Source organism: Drosophila pseudoobscura, chromosome X (genome assembly GCF_009870125.1).
Source record: "Drosophila pseudoobscura strain MV-25-SWS-2005 chromosome X, UCI_Dpse_MV25, whole genome shotgun sequence".
NCBI lineage: Eukaryota > Metazoa > Arthropoda > Insecta > Diptera > Drosophilidae > Drosophila > Drosophila pseudoobscura.
The window spans coordinates 55,807,053-55,827,958 of NC_046683.1; the positions used below are offsets into that span (position 1 = coordinate 55,807,053).

The window sequence follows — 20,906 nt, forward strand, 5'->3', positions numbered from 1 at the left end:
ACGAGGCGTGGGGGCGGGGAAATGAACAAAAGATAAGCAGACATGACATCGGGCTGTCTCTCTCTCTCTCTCTCTCTCTCTCTCTCTCTGGCTCTTTCCATTTCCCTTTTAAGCCTCCTTTTGGCATTTGTCAAACTTTCTATCAATTCTCATATTTCAATGTGGAAACACCCACTCACTCCGGCCCCCTAAACCCCTCCCCATCGCCATTCTGCCCGCATAAGTATGCAACACTTTTTTTCCCACGAGCCAAAAGGTTTTTCCCCCTTTTTTTCCCCTTTTTTCGGTATTTCTGTATTTTTTTGTTGTATTAAATTTGCATGGATAATTTGTCACTTTGAATGATGCTGAAGAAGCCTCTCCTTTTGGTTTTATTCTGCTGTCGAGTGGGCTACAAGGAATCCCAGGCCTGTCCGCCCCGACCCCCCTTCCCCACCCCCACCGCAGGAAAATTCTTCTGCGGGAAGTGCGGCAAGTGTTACAAATTGTTGTCGTTGAAGTGAGAGCCCAGCCCCTGCCGCCTCAACCCCTGATCCCCGGATCCCCTGATGCCAGGTTGTAGGCAACGCATCAAGTATTTTCGGGGCAAACTTTAATAAACCCCCCGCTCGCCGCATTTTGCCGACTAATTTCACAATAAAAGCAAATGTTGTATGCAGGACGGTGGGGAGGGGGCTGGGGGGAAAAAGGACAGATCATCCTAGGGAGAGACACGAGAAACCCGAACCCAAAACCGAACCCCGAACCCCGAACCCTTTTTAACGTTACATTTTATGGCACACATGCGCTAACAGGTTTAAAAATTACATTTAATGACAATTGGCGGAGTGCACAGAGTGCCCCATGCCCCGTGCCCCGTGCCCCGTGCCGCATGCCTCTCTATCTTCGCTCCTGGAGCACCTGTGTGTGTGTCCTGCTTCCACGTGGGTTTCCTCTCTATCTCTGTGTGTGTGGCAGCCGCAGCAGTTCGTGGAACATGTGTCGCGCCTGGTGCCGGTGCCTGGCGCAATTTCCAGGCAAGTTGCTCCCATTAGCCACATAATTTTAAGTGTGTTCATTGCCCCATGCCCCCCATGCCCCCCATGCCACATGCCATACCCCCTGCTCTCGCTTCCGCTCCTCTGCCTGGAATGGGTTGTCGCGTAGAACGAGCTCATTTAATATTAAAAGGATTTATGAGACATTTTCCTTTCATTTTGACAACGAACGAGCCCGTGGCAGGGCCAGCAAAGTTGTGGGCGGCGGCCGGGGGGGCTAGGGGTCTGGGGGGGGCTGAATGGCGAATGAAAATTTTGTGCCTTTGCCGTTGATGAAATTTTCGCTTAACAGAATTTGTGACGCTTCGCGGACGGACGGACGTCGGCGCCTACGCACGGTTAAAGGGTTTTACTTTTTAGCCCCCCCACCGCCTTGGCAGGATTCCCTTACAATCATCTCCAACCCCCACCTCCAACCCCCACAATCCCTTACCCCTTACCCCAATTTCCGTTTTGCTGTGCTATTGTGCTGTTGCCTCGCGCTCGGCGGCAACTTTGGCGATGGTTTAGCCGACGCCCGGGAATTATTTGAGTGCTTTTTGGGAAGCGTTTCGCAGCGCCCCCAATCCCAGGCTGCTAACCCCCACCCCCTCCGCCGCCCCTTTTTTTGGGGGCTCATTCCGGAGCGTGTGAAAGTGCAGACGCCGCTGAAGGACCGCCGAAATGCTGCTTTAAAAGCCTTTACAACAATGAGCTCAAGTGTTTGTGTTCGTGTGTGTGTGTGTGTGTGTGTGTGGGTGGGTGTGTGTGTGTAAATTTTTGACAGATTTGAAAATTATTATGCAAAATGAATAATTTAGTTGAAAGTGTTAAATTGATTTGGCCTTTTCCTCCGCCAAATATAACCAGACATCAGCCATCAGCCATCAGCCAGACGCTGTGTCCCTTTCAGCGTTTTCCATTTACCATTTTCCATCTCCATCTCCGTCCCCGTTCCCGTCCCCGTCTCGAGGAGATGATGGAGGAGATGATGGGAATGGCCTTCCGCCCCGCCATCGATGGCAGCTCTGTCAAAATGAAATATGTGTGCCACTTGTCACGTGGCAGAGCAGAGCAGAGCAGGAGGGGCGGGGGTGGCAGACCAAGCTACGGTGGGAGAGAGCTGATAAAGTGTCAATTTTATTTCAACTATGGCTCATTAAATTGAATAATCAGTTTTGGGGGCAAGTGATTCGGCGCGGGAGAGGGACAGCGCATGCCACCACAAATTGTATCTCAAGGGGAAAGCCGAGGCGCACAAAAGTATTATCCGCTCAGCTTTAATTATCCGAGTCTCCTAAGGGGGAATTATGCCCTCGAAGAACTTTACCTCTGATTAAAATGGAATTATGGCAAGTGGCAAGTGGCAGGATGGAGCTTCCAAGGAGCTCAAGATGTTCGCTGGTGGTGAGATTCCATTTGGTAGATTATCTGATTCCGGGAGATCAAAGGATTGGCGGCGGGGGGGCGCAAAAAACACCTACAAAATTGTATCTTTTAATCTGTATTCAACTGAATTACGTTTGGGAGTGTCTAGGAGAGCTTCTCCTGTTTCGGAGATGCAAATCCAGGGACTTCAAGAACGAAAGAAGTTTTTCCAAATGAAAATATGAATAATCTCGAAGGGGGAACCTGCCACAGAAATGGAATTTCAGCCAAATTCCTGAGTAAAATCCCCTTTAGAGCGTGTTACCTTTTGTCGTACCCATTGAAGGGTCAAGTCTGGTCTCTGGGCTTCCTTGGCCCCTGGCAGTGGCCCCTCCCTGCCCCCTTCGCATTATCGCTCCATCCAACGAGTGACTTTCTTGTCAACTGCATTGTAGCCAGCAGTACCGCCCCCCTATGCGCTTGCTGTCCTTCGGCTGGTCCTGCTCCACTCTCCACTCCGCCTCTCTGGCGTCACGCCCACTCCTGACGTCATTTGTCAAATTTCCAGGCATTATTCGGCCAAAGACATGGCCCCCCCCCATGACCATCAAACATTGTGGCGGTTGTCTGCTGGTTCCACCTTTGAAGACCTCCTCCTAGAGCTGCCTCGAGCCCCACCGCACCCCACCGTCCTGGCTGTTCATCGGAGTCGTTGTGGCTAATATTGACATTCCCTAATCTCTGCTCCACTGCCGCTAAAATGCCGTGTCACTGCCGTTAGTATGCGTGTGTGCGGCGGCTCCATTTGTATCTTCCTGTATGCCATAGCTGTAGCTGTAGCTGTATCTGTATCTATAGCTGTATCTGTGGCTGTATCTGTGGCTGTATCTATAGTTGTAGCCGTATCTATAGCTATAGGCCGAGCTGTGTCTATCTTTGTGTTTGTGGGTGGGTGTGCGGTGCGTGTATTTGTCTTGAGGTCGCGTTTGGATCGGCCTGGGTGTGTTTTACTTTTGATTCATGCCCCACGCTATCAGCATTGGGCGTGTTCGCTGCCCCGTGCCCCATGCCCCGAGCCCGGGGTGCCATTTATATTTGATGATGACATTGCCGCCGGAAAACCTCCAGTTCTTGGAGCTCCCGGCCTGCCCCCAAACCCGTCGATTCGAGATCCAATCTTAGTGCCAGTTCCACTCTCGGTTTATTAGTTTAAGTAGCTTCATTTGTGGGAGTGATTAGTGCCAGGCTTGGGCTGGCATGCCACATGCCACATGCCACATGACACATGGCACACAAAGTGCTGGCCACTGCAGTTTCTCTGGCATGAATCGCTTTTTAACAACGCTGCAATTTTCGTAACCCATTTTGTGGCAGTACCGACCCCGGGAGGCTGTCCCGGCGATGATGCGATGCTGCACCATTATGTGGTGTTGCAGGATGCAGGGTGCAGGATGCCGTGTCTCGGACGTCATGTTGTTAGACAGTTACTTTCTTGCAGGCGCTTGCAACTTGATTTTGACTCCCTCTCTCTGCACTCGCCCTCCCTCTCTCTCCCTTTCTCCACTCCCTCCATCTCCCCACTCTCTCCCTCGCTGTCGCTGTCTCTGTTTTTGTGCTGTTGCAAATTGTTAGAGGGCCCGCCCGCGGTGATGGCAACCGCCTCGCCGCCCTTCCAGCCCCCAAAACTTAACCTGCCGCAAAGTGCAGAGTAAAAAAAAAAAGGGAGAAAATGAGGAGCCTGCAGGAGGGATATATGTATCTGGGGAAGCCAGGAGGAAGTGGCAAGGATATCTGAGAGCCAGGAGTAGACAACGAACAACGAACAACGAGTAGACGATGAGACGATGACTGAGACACAGGAGGACTCAACGGGCCAAAGCGATTTGCCTTTGCCAAAAAGCTGCACGACTAACTTTGTAGTTGCAATCGCTGTCCCTCTCCCACTCCCACTGCCACTGCCACTCCCACTCTCTCTCTCTCTGGTGACTGTGGTGGGCGTTGGGGGGGGAAGGGTGGGGGAGCAGCACAAGTGTTTTAATTTTACGACATTGTATGAATTTTACTGCTGGCACTGCAGAAAGCATCAGCACCGCTGTTACATATCGTTAGCTTCCTTAACGGACATATCCCCCTCGTTCTCCCCCCTTCCCCGCCGTTCCCCCGTTCACCACCGTTCACCTCTTTCGCTGGTGGCGCTGATCCTTAACTCCCTTTATCCTGCTGCTGCTGTATGTGTGGGTCTGTTGTCTGTTCCGTGCTCATAAATTGCAGCTTGTTGCAAGCGTCAGTGCAATCAGCGTCATCAGCTTCATCCGGCTTCATCCGAGGGCTCGTACGCTCACCATGGGCCCAGGGATCCCTTTAACCATATGAACTTTAAGAGGGGATATCTCCACTTTCACCGGGGCTGGGGGGAGGGGGGGAGGGGCTAGGGGAAAGTTCAGAATTTGCTGAGCACCAGAAAACTTTGGACAAGTTTTTTTGGGTTAATTTATAAAGAACTATGATGGCCTTTCAGAGGGCGTTATGATTTTGAAAGAAACTCTGCAGGAAAGTCTTGATCTGGCACCGTAGGTCGTTAGTTTTACGGAAACTATTCCCGACCCGTCCTGACTGAAACGAGGTACAGTGCCGCAAAAACATTTAAGGATTGGAAACGGTATTATACGATCGTTACATAAATATAACGCATCTTTTATAGCAATTTTCGACTTGAAAGCAAGTCAATTTGTGATCAGAAAAACCTATAAATCTTTGATTATTTCTAAAAATCATAGTCTATCTTTAGGGGTATGAATAGATTCGTAAAACCCAAAGGTCTGGAGCCTTCGTTTCCCATAGAAATGGGTGTTGAAGAGGTTCCACTGTGCCGTTCACTCTGTGCCTTAACTGCCATCACTTAACGTTAACAGTTTACGCTTGCCTGCGGGCTAAAAAGGCTGGCGTTGCACTACACACACACACACGCACACGCACACGCATACAGGCAGAGAGGGATGGAGGAAAAGAGGGATGGAGGGATAGAGAGGCTGCTGCCTTTCTCGTTCATGTCTCGCCATCATTTTCGGTGCTCGACGCTCGACTGTTTCTCCTCTTGCTGCCGCTGCCGCTGCTGCTGCTGCTGCATGGGGCATGCTGCATGCGGCGCTAACTGCGTAAAGTTGGCACTTGAAAATGTCAGCTTAAAAATGCCAGCTGCACACAGTGCAAGAGAGACAGAGAGGGAGAGTGGGAGAGTGGGAGAGTGAGAGCGAGGGAGACAGAGCACTTGCATGTAGTACATAAAATGCACAAAATGGTCGAACGACTCATAGCGAAAGTTGGGTAGCCCATAAGTTACAGGAGGAGCTGCAGGGGGAGCTGCAGGGGGGGGGGCTGCACGAAAGAAAAGTCGAAACTCAACATCTGAGGAGGCAGTGCCCGAGACGGCGCAGGCGAGCGGCGACTGGAGACAGGGGGTTGAAGGGGTCATAACTTTTGCGTAACCCCAATATAAAATGCATATTTAAATGCCAGAGCAGGCCATACCACCTAACCTTTTCGGCCAGCAAACGACGTTCGTTTCTTAACACTAACTATTCTCATGAATCTAACCCCCCCTCTCCTTTTTTGCTTTTGTGCATTCCAGATGGTGACGAGAACGAAGAAAATCTTTGTGGGCGGCCTCTCGGCACCCACCACCCTGGAGGACGTCAAGAGTTATTTCGAACAGTTTGGTCCGGTAAGTGGGAGTTCCATCCATCCATCTATCTATATACATCTATCTACATACATATGTACATATTTTAATGACCGAAAGCGACATACATATACGAGCACATACGGGTATGCGCCTCGATCGATAAAAGCACAGCTACACGAGCACACCCGATCTCTCACTGAACCGCGCACACATTTTCAGTCTTCGCTTGTGTTCCCTTCGTTGCTTCGTTCGTTCGCCCTCGTGCTTTCGGTTGATCGGAACGAGCCCACGACCGAGACAAACAACAACGAGAACAAGTGTCTGCGCCAGCAGAGCCCAAGAAGTGAATCGTTCTTTTTTTTGTTGTTTTTTTTATTGTGTTCGTGTGTGTGACAGCAGCCGAACCGATCGCGAGCATGTCTGTGCCTGCACTTTGGAAGCCTCTCTGTTCGCGAAAAACACATAAAAGCAAAAGGTAAATGTGCAAAAGAACGGTTAATATTTGAAAGTCGAGAGTGATTACATACAAACAGACATAACAGACATATTTATAAGTAATTTGCCAGCTCTGAATGAAGATCTTGCCTGGAAGTAGTTCCCCTTTTCCATTTGAATTTTCATAGTTTTGTATGTAATATCTGAATCATCACAGATGCATACATATACTCGTGCCTGGCCTGCCAGCAAATGCTAAATGAATTGAAGAAAAATAATAATCATAAAACGAAATGTGAATGACAGTTGTGGAACAAATCATGCAATCTATTCCGCAAGGCAAGGCCCAACCATACACTCTCCTATATACACACATACACACACACACATACATATATATATTGCTCTAGCTCTTGGCTGATTCTGGCAGTTCTGTCAGGTGGGGCACGGGGCACGGGGGCGGCACAGGAGAGGCACAGCAATGACACCTTCACTGGCTGCCACTTGCTACGTTTTGTTTGATCAATAAAAACGCCAAAAAAAAGAAGAAGAAAAAAAACGCCAAAAAAGAAAGAAAGAGAAATGAAAGCAAAGGTGCACCTCCACCACCTCCGCCCAGCAAGCCAAAAAAAAAAACGAATGAAAGAGAAAAAACATCTACCAAAAAAGGAAAAATTTCCTACCAAATTCAATCTTGACAAGTACTGCAGAAGCACAGGTGGAGGCGGAGGTGGAGGAGTCCCTGCCCCACCTGCAGCGGCAGCAACTCCACTTAAACCCCCACACACATACACACATATGCATATCGAGTGTGTTGGTGTGTTGGTGTGTGTGTGTGTGTGTTTTGCGGCTGAGTGCTGTTCGAGTGCTCTTTAAGTTCCTCCTCCATTCAGCCATGTTAGGCAAAGGCCCAGAAGTGGAGAGCATAAGAGGGGCTACATAGGGGTTCCATGGTACAGGGGAGGAAGGGTTCCATGGCACAGACGGAGGGGGGGGGAGTACAGGTTCGGTTCGGTTCGATGGAAGCTCCTCCCCTCCCCCCCTCCCCCGCAGACTTGTTATAGCGCAAAAACACAAATTTTTAGCACGAGAACAAAAATTTTGTGTTGTTGATTACGATACTAAACGAAAATCGATTTGTTAGACGCGTTCTCGTTCTCGATACCGTCGGTGGTCCGTCGTTCGTTTGGTTTGGTTTTTCCCCGATTTTAATGAGCGGCATAGCCCCTCTAGATCCCATGGTCTGGTGCGGGGAGGGGTGGGGGGACACAGAAAGCCAAACGGGTATTTTCATTAACGATGGGGGGGCGGAGAAGGGGTAGGAGGAGAATGGGCTTCAAGAGCACGCAGAAATCCATTGAAAAAGAGTTTAAGATTTAAATGGTCCGATGGTTGGAGGATACTGTGCAGGTGTGGGCTCTCCGCTTTCATCTTTCTACAGCCATCGAAAGAACCATCAAGGGGGGGATAATAGATTTTAAGAGGAATCCCAGATATGGTCGGAGTACAGGAGGTATCTTTGAGAGCAGTAAACGCTGTGCAGGATGAGGGAACACTCAATCCTCTCAAGAAGGATGCCCGAAAATATGTAGAGAGGATATTCCCCTCAAGGAATTACAACGAATCGGTATCTATGATGTTAAGGGGAATATCTGGTGTATCCCCCTTGAAAAGGGGTACCCCCGCCCGTCCTTAATTATGGAATTCCCTTGAAAAATGCTACTCCTTGGACCTTCTCGTATTTCCCATCGAACGATGACAAATTTCAATGAATGGCAAAGAGGAAAACCCGGAAAGGAAACATCGAGGCGATGGCTATATCGTATGACAACTAAAAATGCCATTATTTATTTTTCCAAGCAAATTACACGCCCCCCACACCCCCCACCGCCACTGCCCTGCTGCTGTCATCAAGAGATTCCCACGTTACGCAGTCTCTCGCTTTCAGGAGATAGGATTTCCCCCCACCGTACCTTGGCTTTCCTGATGAGATTTCCAACACCCCCGCCCCCCCCTATACAATGAAATTCAACGCCTCTGTGGGCGGAGTGGCACTTGGGTCTTGGGGCAGGTAAAGCTGCCGATAATTGACATAAATTGGCGCAACTTTTTGTCAGCTCTTCACCGCAAAGACGTCAACTGCCATTTGCAATGGTTCATTGCCGCCACACCGTGTGGAAACAACTTTGCTCTCCCCATACCCCACTCCTCACTTGATAATGCGAATATAATGACGAAAAAGATGGAGAGTGGGTGTGGGTGTGAGAGAGAGGGGGAGGGACAGGGGGAGGGAGAGAGGGTGCCCATAAACGGCCATCAATCAAATCAGCGGCTGAGAAGCGAAATGCTTTTAAGTAATTTTCATCGCAGCCCCCGAGAGTGGAAAACTGTCAAAATCCATAACGATCAAAAATAGTGAGCACCAGGCAGGACATACACACGTATATATGTATATCCTTCGATGCGAGTGCGCTGTACGAGTGTACATATTGAAATTCAAGGTAATGCTAATGGCAGGACCTCTTCTGGTGGCACAAAGGCGGCGGTGGCAGCGGTGGCAGCGGCGGCGGCGGCGGCAAAAGGTGGAAACAAAAGGCTGCCTTGCGGCTGGCGGCTGGCGATTTAACCAAGCGCGCAAAACTCTTAATGGAAAACTTTTCAATTAATCCGCATTGGCAAAGAAAATTATAATAATAACTTGGCCTGGGAAATGGGTAAATGGTTAAGGGTGGGGGTTGGGGGTGTGGAAGTGCTGTGTATAAGCCCGGCCATAAGCTGTGCAAAAACTTTCGACAAGGCAAACAAAACAGAAGCCCAAGAACCAGCCAGAGGATACGGAACCCACCAGCAGCAGCAGCAGCGGCAGCGGCAGGACCTCAACCTCAACACACACTTGCCCAAGTTATTGATTACAACTAATCCCCTTTTGGCTTTCGCCTGCCGCCTCATTGGGCAGCAGAGCAGAGCAGCAGCAGAGCAGCAACCCGCAGGGGGAGGGCCCTGGGTCCTGGGCCCTGGGTCCTATATAGAGATTTGCGCTATGGCCATAAACAAAATAGCAAAATGGCAAACCTGGCGGCTTAGACCCAAGTCCCTTGACTGCCCTTCCGGCTCCTCCTCCGCCTCCTCCTTCCTGCTGTCCAGGTGACCAGCGAGGCGTTAATGACTTTAGCGGCCATTTTTCTTCCGCCCGGATAAGGGGACGGGGACGGGAATGGAGACGGGAAGAGATTGCTGCTGGAAAAGATTGATTAGCTGGAACTCTGGCAGACACAAAACCCCATAACGGAGCCAGTGACTGTGCCAGTGGGGGCGTCAGGGGCAGGCGGCAGGGGCCAGGGGCAGGGGGCAGAGCCATTCAATATGATTAATAGTTGCATGCGTAGCTCCTGTCTCTTTCTCTCTCTCTCTCTGTCTATATATATATGTAGAGTATTGTGTATCTGTGTGTGTGGTTTTTTTTTCACTGGGATATATAGAAATTTATGACCCAGCTGCCAGGCCAATTTCATGTTGCCACAACAGCAGCAGCGGCAGCGGCGGCATTCAACATTTTTATTTGAGCCTGCCACATAGCATTCCATGCCACATTTGCAGCAGCATTTCTGCCTCTTTTCATTTTACAGTTAGAGACACAATCCCCCCTCCCTCCTCCCTTCCCCCCTCTGGCCTTTTTTCGTTGCTTTCCCATTGTCGGCTGTTGTTTAGTTTTCAGAGTAGTGTTGGCCATTTTCCATCCTCCGGCGAGGGGTGGGGAGGGGAGGGGGAGGGGGCGATACCCTGCAGATTGTGGGAATATTTGTTGAAATCAGTTGAATGTTTGCTGATTCTCTCTCAATTATCTCCAAATTAACTGGAAATCTTTCTCCATTTCCCCCTCTCTCTCTCTCCCTCTGCCGCTCTCTGTGGGTCTGTGTGTGTCCTTTAGGCTGTTTGTGGCATGTCCTGTGCCCCCCATGAACCTGGTTTCCTTTTGGACCCTTGAACAACACACCTTTTAAATGCAAATCGGATAACTGTTTTCCGCCCCCTTCCAAATACGCAAATACCAAAGGCACAGGAGGGGCCAGGCGGGGGCACGGTATGGAGGAGAAATGCGAGAAAAAGAAACACAAACAAAACGGACAATTTTCAAATTTTCCCTGCGCAAATTTTCATTGCAAATGTTCTCTATTTAACAAGCACACACACAGACACACCCACACACACCCACACACATATGGGGGAAAGAGGAGGAGGTCCTGTGTGAGTGCTGACCTCAGATGCTGCAACCTTTGGCCACTGATTTTATTGCAACTGATTCAGCTGCCGCTGCTGCTGCTGCAAGCCCTGCGATAACGAAAATTCCACATGCAGAATCAGACAGAGTGAAAATTTGGGGCTGGTAAACAGAGGGGGGGGTGGAACGGCAGCAGGCAGGGGCACGGCCAGAGGGGTCGGCTACGAGGTGGCACAGAAACAAAACAGAAAAGTAAACCTCTCGTTGGCTAAAAAATTGCAAATAAACTACACATTTTGTAAAGTCGCATTTCATACCCTGCCCCAGAGCCGCCCTGCCCCCTCTCGCCCTCTCTCCCCTCATCCTGCTGGACTCTTATGGAAATTTCTCTCAAAGCCAACTATCAGGATCTGGCAGCCCAAGTCCAGTCCCGAGCTGCCGCCCTCTCTCTGGCTTTTAAAGGTGTTTACGGTGTTTGCATTACTCTCGGACCAACCACCCAGCCACCCACCCACTGACCAGTCCCCTGGATACCAAGGGTTACTAAATTTAAGCGATTTTCATAAGCATTTTATGGGGGGACCAGACCTCGAGCTCCTCTCCTGGGAGCCCCGGAGTGGACTGGCAGGCAAGTGGCCACCAAAGTGCACCATTTTCCCCAGAAGGAGGGCCGTGGCGAGGCGGGGCGAGGCAGTCAAATGTCAGATAACACTGGCACGCCCCAAACGCCCCCACTTGGGCGGGTATTAATCATGACAAATCATGCAAAGCAAAAGCAAAGCCAAAGCCAAAACTAATTTCATTAAAAAACCATCATTTTTTGCGCCCGGTGCTCAAAAAGAGTGCAGGGGCATATTCGATTTGTGTGTGTAAGACCCAGAAGGAAGCGTTTCCAATCCCATAATGTATATATATTCTTGATCAGCATCAATAGTCGAGTCGATTGAGCTATGTCTGTCTATCTGAAGCCTAGTTCCCAGAGACTATGCTCCTAGGAGCTGTGAATCGGCCTCGAATCGCTTTGAACATAGGAGAGAGCTGCCAGACTGCAGAATCTGCATCTAGATCAGATCATTCTCCTTCTCTCTCTCACTCTTCCTCGAGCTGTGTGTGCCCTCTGGCGACTGAGTATCGGCTACAAGTGTAGAGCCGCGGCCCTAGCTGCCACTCACAACTTTCTGGCTTGTTTTTATGATTTAATTATGGGAAAAGGCAAGCGAGTGAGCGAGGAAAATGGGGGAAAAACTAGGGATTCGGGCTAGGGAGTGCGCCAGGGCGGGGGCGGGGGGTGGCACAAGAGATTGCCTGTTCACCTGGTCGCCCCTGCCGCAGGTCTGTGCCCCAAACTGCTGGGCTTCGATCTGTGCACCGGAGGGTCTCCGTAGCTCGTGCCCCCCGTCCATGCCGCCGCATACTGTGGCCTCCTGTCATAACTGTGGGCAATTTTGAGGCGTTGTGAATGAAGTGTCTCTCTCTTGCTCGCAAGGGATGGAGGAAATGGGGCATAAGGCATGGGGCATGGGGCAAGGGGGCAGGGCATAAATTATGATGCGCAAATCTTCAGCTTGAATGTAAATGTAAATGAAGGCATGCCTCTCTTACCCGCTTACCCTCTTACCTCTGTTTGTGTGTGTGTGTGCGTGTGTGTGGCACGATGAGTGGCAGATTTGCATAATCCTTAGCAAAAGGTTTCGTGACAACGCTGCCTCAAAATGTCAATGTGGGCGTCGGACCTGCCTGAGAGCCACCCATCCCGCCTCTGCAGGTGCCCCCGTTGCTGCCCCCGCCCCCGCCCCAATGAGTGCAACACACCGCACCACTTGAGAGCCGTCCAAATCGTCTATAAGCTGTGGTTGCCTCTGCTCGTAATTAACAGCATATACGCATGTGTTTGTGTATCTTTCCGTGTGTGTGCGTGTGTGTGTGTGTGTGTGGGCAGGACACTCTTAGCTGCCATTTACATAGCCAATTAGTTGTACATAAACACAGACAACAACAACAACAACAACAATGAACCATCGAGCAATGGAACGATGGAACCATGGAACGATGGAACCATGGAACGATGGAACGATGTAACGATGGCAATGTTCCGTAACTTAATCCCTTGGCCGCAACTAATTTAATTTTGTGTTTAATTTGGCATAAAGGAGTTGAATGCAAAAGGCATTTGGGAGGCCAACAACAAACACACGCACACACACACCTTTTTTTGGCGTCAAGTGGCAGGTGGCAGGTGGCTGTTGGGCAGGTGGACAGGATGCAATTTATATAAACCCAAAGATATAGCCATGAATAATTCATGTGGAATGACCGGCGACAGTTAAATCCCTAATCCGATGAGGCATCTGTGTATCCTTTGAGACAAGGATATGGGCAAAAAGTGCGTCACCAGACGGCCGAGACAATTTAATCCCATTTGAATACCCAATTGCCACGCCAAATCATAATGTGCAGGCAGCACTTGTGCCCAAAGAAAACCCGGATACTCGTACCAATTAAAGAAAGAAAAAAACCCCCTCCATGGCTGGGGCGAAAAGTCTCCTCCTTTCGGCGACGGATTCTATCGAAAAGTCCTGCTTTTCAATGGGAAATCATTGTGCAATCTGGGCCCGAGGCATGCCGCAAGCTGCAGCTCGAAGCGTACACATCCTTCAGCCTTATAGATTCAATCCAAATAAATCCGAAATTCCTGCCGTGCATCTGTTCAATCTTCAATCTTCATTCGCATATAAATCCCCCAATTCCGATGAGAAATCAATACGATCTGTGGGGGGTACATCGACAGCAACAAAAACCAAAAACGAAGACGTTTTCGTTTTGGTTTCCTCGTTCCCCTTACCCTTCTCCTTCTCCTCCTCCTCCTCCTTCTCCTTCTCGTCCTCATTCTTGGGTTGTACGGCGGTTGATGGTGGTAGTACGTTGTTAATGCTTTGATAGACACATTACTTCCGTCTCAGTGGTTAGGCCCAACTACACTTTCAGATGCAGATGCAGACGCCGCGGCAGTGGGGCAGGGGGGTGGGGGCATAGTGCCACGGCAGCGAAATCTAATATGTCTTGCAAGCGAGCAAGCGAGCGAGCTAGCGAGTGCCTCGGCAGGGATAACCGTTTGTTTGCATGGCCCTGGCTCCAGACTAGTATTTGCCCCCAATCTCGGGCCGTAGCCAGCGGCATGGCCAAAGTCCTGTGCCCCATGCGCCCCCCCAATCTCCCTCTCGCTGTCTGTTCGCTGGTTTCCTTCTTCTGTGGTGCGCCTGCTGCCTCGTCCGGTCTAGCCAGAGAGAGAGATATTCTCTGCTGCACTTTGCCGTTCTTGCCTCGTTCGGTGCCCTGTTCTGCATATCTGTGTGCTGCCTCGTGCCTTGCATGGCTTTGGCAAATTGCGCAAAAAACATTGCAGCACTAGCGGACGAGGCAGTGGCACGAGGCAGCAGCAGCAGCAGCAGATTTCATGCACAACAAATTGTCATGCGGACAGGCAGGCAACCCACACACACACACACACATCCAGTGGCAGTGGGAAAGGGACAGGGACAGATGCAGATACAGTTACAGATACAGATACAGACAGGCAGAGATATAGAGATGGGGAGAGACAGACGCGCTCTGCGGTTGGTCCTACTCCTGGAGGAAGCCCTTGTGCTCCTCCTGCTCCTCCTGCTCCTCCTCCTGGCTGGCTCCTGGTGGCTCAAGCACATGAAATCCTTACCCAGGCAGGCGCAAGTCAAGCAAACAAACAAACCGCAATGACATGCAGGGAAGCAGGGAAGCCGTTTCCCCCCCCCCCCCCCCTCCCACCCCCCGACCAGACGGAATGTGGGATATCTCCTGCTGCTTATTCCCATTTCAGAAGTGCGGTGGTGGTGCGGTGGTGCGGTGGTGGTGGTGCGGCGGTGGTGGCATGTGGCATTGCCACACAGTTGTAACCGGAAACTGTCGCACTTATTTGGCTACGCGCTAGTTTCGCATATTTCACTGTCAACTTGCGGTAAATAGACTTTAAACAAATATGAAAATAACTCGCACAAGAAGAAGGCTCACAGGGCAGGCGGGCAGGCGGAGGGCGAAGAGGAGGACACACAGCATTATGCAGCATACGAGTAAAAGTATCTGCCGCTTGCCGCCTGCCGCCTGCCCCTTGCTGCATGGAAAGTGGGCAAGAAATATGCAAAAATCTGCCATGGAAAAACCGGAAAATGTGCAAGTAAACGGTGGCTAAGCAAATGGCAAGTTGTTAAGTCTCCGCATCTCCATCTCCATTTCCATTTCCATCTAGGTTTTTTTTTGCTTTTTTTTCCTTTCTTTCCTTTTTCTTGGGGCTGTCAGCAGTCCCTGCGGGGTGCTTAGGTCTTCGACGGGATGGCCGCCGCATCTCTGCGGCAGGGTCGGGTCTAGGTCTAGGTCCGGGTCCAGGTCCAGGGTCTGCTGGGGGCCACGTAATGGAAATCAATTGTTTACTTTATATGAGTTTTTCAAGTGCTTATTCAATATCATTAGATGCAGATGAGCTGGCAATGCAAAGTAGCACGGAAAGCAACAGCAGGAGGATGCCACATTCCTGTGTGTGTGTCGGCAGAGGGAATGGAGTCCCCTCGAATGGAGGAGAACTACTTATACTTGTACCGAGTATCCCACACACGCAAAGTACTTTACAGCCAAGTAATAACATAATCCGGCTGCAGGTTCAAGTGCTTCCTTCTACCTTCTGCCTTCTACTTTGTACCTTCTACCTTGTACTGCTCCTTGTGGCAGGTTTGAACCTTTTGTAATCATCTGAAATTATGCACGGGGATATTCTCGCCATAGCTAAACCATAATACTCCCTATTTACCAGGTCTCTCTCTGTCGCTCTCTCTCTCCCCCTCCCTCTCTGAAAAACTTGGCTCTTCACTCGGCAAAAGTCTTGGCAAACAACTCTTCAAGGCAGGAGTCAAGAAGGAGCAGGAGTGGCAGAGGGAGAGGCAGCGGGAGGGGGGGAAATAGGATGCTATACTCCAACTTTTCTCATTTCCAAGTAGAGAAATTTTCCCAGCAAGAGATTGGAGTCGAGTGAAGGGGACAGAAATCTTAATTTAAAAGCCAGCTGTTGAATCAAAGGTTAACCTTCCTGCCCCTCCCTTCCCCAACCTGCCCCAACCTCCCCCTTCAGAGCAGCAGCAACAGAAGCAGCAGCCCTTTCAGTGCGATGCGAGGGTGTTGCACAGGAGATATGGCTAAAAAGAAATAACTGAAAAACTCATTTTGTCAGCCATCAGCAAGGACCAGGAAGGAGAAGGAGATGGAGAGGGTGGAGGAGGAGGAGGAGGAGGCACCACCCGAAAACTGCCATCAATCCCTGCCTGGCAGATGGGATGCTTGCTTTTGTATCTGTATCTGTGTGTGTGTGTATCTGTGTGTGTGCTTATGTGGTGTGTGTGTGTGAGTGTGTGTGTGGTGGGGTGTATCTTTTACCACCTCTTGACAGAGATGCAAATAAGCGAATATTCATTTGATGATACGAATACGACGAGTGTGTGGTGGTACACGTGCAATGCGGTTGCCTCTCCCCCACCCCCTCCCCTGGCACCCCCCTGGCACCCCTCTGCCCACCCACGTTGCGACAATTTAAAAGTACGTTTTATCACGACTCTCGCCATGGGGTCGGTGGAGGTGGGGGATGGGGGATGGGGGATACCCAAGGATCGACAGCTTGAGATAGTCACGTACGCTCCTTTGTTTTTCTGGCTTTTTATTTCGTGCCAATTGTGCGACTAATTAGCGTCGAATCGCGATGCCTAACGCGGCGACGTCGACGGCAACGGCAACGGCAGTCGCGGCATCTTTGCAATTAAAACGCACTTTTCCCCCGCCCCCCAAGGAGGAGGCGGGGAGGAGTATGGGGGGGGAGGGGTAATGGAAGCAGCGGCAGGCAGGTGGCAACAAAATGGCGCACGTTGCTGCTGCTGCTGCCTCGCCAACAAAATTAATTTGATTTATGTATGTTGCTCTTCTCTGCTCTGCTCCTCTCTGCTCTTCTCTGCTTTGCTCTGAATGTTGCCTTTCGCACCTGCCCCATGTCGTGTTCGCGCGTTCTGTATTTCTGTTTGGGATTGGGGACGGGGGGAGTGGGGGATACTCTGGTCGCTTTTCAGGTCTGTTCCTCTTCCATTTTCGGTGGCAGGTAACGAATTTCTGGCAGAAAACAAGGGAAATAAAAATAAATTATTGCCAGGGCAAATGTAAAGTGTCGAGTTTTACGTGGCATATGCGTGTGCCCTGTGTGTGTGCCGCGTGTGTGTGTGTATGTGTGTGCGCACACACACGTCTCTCCAATAAAACAACGTGAAACGAACACGAATTGCTGCTGCTGCTGTTGTGCCACAGGGTGTTGATCTACTGGGGGTTAGAGGGCAGCAGCGGCAGTGGCAGCGGCAGCGGCAGCAACAGAACATGCAACACAACGAAACAGCAGACAGACAGAAGGCGAAGCCTTAGCCAAACATATGCGACATTGCAAATAAAAAGCCATAAACTTTCATTTAAGTTTAAAATGGCATTTAAATGAATGAGTGCCACTCCTGCCACAGCCCCAGCCACTGCCCCTGGCGCTGGCTGCTGTCGTGCCACTGCTAACTGGAACAAACACATGTATCATAATTCATTTTCATGTTTTATTTTCCTTTAACTGCAGTCTGCTTTCCCCCCTCTTTTGCTGGCCTTTTGCTGCGTGCCAACATAAATATTCAACACCATTCGTGCAACATCCAGGCAAGGGCAACATGCCCATATCCACACAAGGCCTAAAAAATTACAAGAGCAAAAACCAGCAAGCGTTGGCCCAAACATTTTTGGGCTTGTTAGACATTCGGTCATGTTGTTGTTGTGTTGTTGTTCCGCGAAGGGCAGCCTCAGTATGAAAGGAAAAGCCAAAAGGAAAAGCAAAAGGAAAAGCGAAGGGAAAGGCCAGGAGAGGTTGCCATCGATTTGCCATTGAACGTTGAACGTTGAACGCTAAACACTAAGCGGATGGATGCTCCACGATGCGTATGCGTAATGGCTAAACGCTGGGAAACAACAGCGAGAAAAGGTTTATGTGTAAATTGCATGAAAAAGAAGATTATTTCCTAGGCTTTTCCCCCACAAGAAAACAGGCTTAACTTTTAAAGTTTCGATTTTGTGCAAAGACACCAAGGAAATATTGAAATCCTTTGAACTTTGGCCTCAGGGACCTGCCATTAAAAGCTGTTTAATGACGGGAAAACATACCTCAATGAGCAATGAGCAGAGGAAATGTGGGAAAATTCTGTAGTTTTTATTTGCCACACCAAATATGAGAACGAATCCCTGTTGAAAGGTGTTGCAAGAGGTTGATTGATACGTGTCTAAGGGGGTGGTGGTGGGGGGGAATCACTACTCTCTCTCTCTCTCTGTGCCTTGGCTCTCTGGCTTTTTTGTTGGCTGGCATTTAGTAGCTTTCTGGCTGCATAAATATTAAATAAATTAAAATGCCGGCTAATTGTTAATCTGGCGGATTGCGGCTTTTGCATATGCGCTTTTGTCAACGGCCTGGACTCGAGCGACCCTCGACCCTCGACCATCATCCTGCTCTTCTGAATGTCCTGTCCTGTCCTGGCCACTAACAAGCTCTGCCTCTGCCGCTGCCGTTGCCGCTGCCCCCCTCTCTCTCTCTCTCCTCCCTGCGTCTCTGCGGCATTGTTGGGTGTTTGCCTTTTTCCCATTGCCGTGTGTTTTAAATGTAAAGCACTTGCTGTGGTCGCTTTGAGCGACCCGAAAGTTAATCTCTGCCAACCGCTTGGGCCACCCGGTCCCCCAGTCCCCCAGTCCCCAGACCTCCCTATCCACCCTGCCCCTGCCTCGCTCTGGCTCTCTGGTTAGATATTTTGCTATTATTTTTTCTTTTCCCTGTCTATCTCTCTCTCTCTGTCTCTTTGGCTTCGTTTTGATGCCACCGCAACTTACATTTTTCCACAGAAGAGGAAAAACTCGTTTGTTTGTTGATTTTCCTGCCACTTTTTATGCTTTCCACAGGCGCCTCCGTCCCTACCCCGCCTGCTGCCCCGCTATTCCTCGGTTTGTTTGATTTGTGGGCGGAAGAGGGGGGAAGGGGGGGGGGGCAAGTGGTGATGCGCTAGGCAATCACCCAACGAAGTCCAAGATAAATCGTCTTTCAACGCAACTCTCTCTCTCGCTCCCTCTCTCTCTCTTTGTGGCACTGTGTGTGTGTGGCATAAAAAATCACACGATCAGTCATTACACACACACACACACACACGCGCGCGTGCATGTGTGTGATATATATGCATGTGTATAAGCACTTATGTTGTGTGTGCCCCAAAGTCATTTTGGGTCCTGCATCCTGCTTCCTGCCCCAGCAGCAGCAGCAGCAGCTCGTTTTTATCGCCACCACGGTTGCTGCCACTGCCACTGCCACTGCCACAGCCAGTGATGCTGCAAGCCGCGCTGCTGATTTGGCGATAGTGTCGTCGGGGAGTCCTGCATCCTTCATCCTTCGTCCTGCTTCATCGCCACCCGCCTTAAGCGTCCTGCTTCATGCTTCCTGCAGAGCCGCAGAGCATCGTCCCGCATCTTTGGGTCCTGCTGCATGCCACATCCTGCCGCCAGCCGCCTGCCGCCTGCCGCCTGCTTCCTTGTGCTGCCACTGACTGAGTGCCCTGTCTGGTAGCACATAAGTCATTTGGCAGGCGGCACTTGTAAGAATTCGCACGGACCCATCCGCCTTCGAGCTGCTGCAAAGCGGCCTTCAATCCTTGCACCCTCTCCATACCTCCTCCCCCCCCCCTGCCGATTGCCGCTTGGCGTCTCAATAGTCTGTTACTAATACGTTTTCCTCCCCAACCCCTGCCCCCGCCACGTTGCAGCTTTCACTGTCGACATTTTAATGCCTTTTCTTGCCGAAGCAGATTCTTTTGAGTGCATAAAAAGGAGCAGTGCCCCAGCCCACTTTTCGTTCGAAATGAAAGCCAGCAAGCAGCATCCTCCTCGGCATGCCCTGCCTCCTTCCTGCAGCTCAAGCTGCTGCTGCGTCACTGCCACTGCTACTGCCGCTGCCACTGCATTCCCCTTCCGACTGGGGGATCCTTGCGCTGCAATTGCTGACGGCACAGGATATTACCGCCGTCATTCATTGACGTGGCATTCATATTCCTCTTCTCGCACGCACATGCGGGGCGGCCCTAAGGCGATGGGGCACGAGGATAAGATGCACGAAATGGGGCAGCATCACTGATGATGGGGCGGGGGGAGGGCATGGGGCATGGGGGAGGATAGTTGGATAGTGCCTCAATACCCTGACGCTTCCGGTATTTATGACGCAAGTAATCAAATTGAATGGCGCGTTGCAGTTTCTCTTTTGCCTTTTATTTGCCCAAGGAGGCAGCTTCCGGCCGGCTGCATTCTCCTCCTTCGCTGCTTGGCTGCTTGGCTGCTTGGCTCCTTCTGCTCATCCAAAGAAAAGCGTCCTGCAGTGATAAATCCTGCCCCCTCCCCCGCACAGCCCCCGCCCGCCGCCCATTCAACACTCGGCTTTCGCTTTGCCTTCTGTGTGGCATAAAAAATTGTGCGAAACTTTCAGCTTTCTGCACATTTTCGTCGCTTATCATCAACGGCTGTTGCAGCTTAACGGGCGAGAGGGAGAGAGCAGAGACGATGGGGCAGGATGGGGCAGGATGGGGACGGTGTGGCGCACAGCAGATGATGAGAGGGTGTGCGGGTGGCGGTGGGGGTGGTGCCAGCAATGATAATAATGAACGTGCATGAAAAATGCAACTTGAATGAAAGGCAAAAAAGCAATGGGGCACGCAGGAGGTTGGGCGGTGGTGCGGGTGTGGGGGTGGGGCATTACCTAAGGCGCAATAAATAATAAGTGCCCCGCAGGAGCAGGGAGTGGGGTGAGGAGTGTACCCATAGAATGGGGCACATAATGAACGACATCTTGGGGCAACTCGACTTGACATAATGGTAAATTAGTGGCCAAAGTCGGTGGCAAGTGTTCGATGGCTTGGCCTTAAGTGCAGGTGAAATGATTTACGGATGAGGGATCGCCTGAACGATGAACAAGGATCCCAGAGATTAGATAGAAGGTTGGCCACAAGGACACCCGGCCCCCGAGGGGCAATTCGAACTACTTGTCGTTAAAGGTGGCTTACCATCTCCTCGAGAGTTG

At 50.6% G+C, this 20,906-nt stretch overlaps 1 protein-coding gene across 7 annotated transcripts in view; it reads left to right on the forward strand.

Moving 5' to 3' along the window:
- Rbp6 (RNA-binding protein 6) overlaps positions 1 to 20,906 on the forward strand; it is a 191,368-nt gene that overhangs the window by 123,206 nt on the left and 47,256 nt on the right. For all 7 annotated transcript variants that reach the window (XM_033384869.1, XM_033384873.1, XM_033384874.1 and 4 more), the window contains one exon: positions 6,013 to 6,105. In XM_033384869.1, the coding sequence (XP_033240760.1) occupies positions 6,013 to 6,105 (93 nt within the window). The remainder of the gene's footprint in view (positions 1 to 6,012; positions 6,106 to 20,906) is intronic.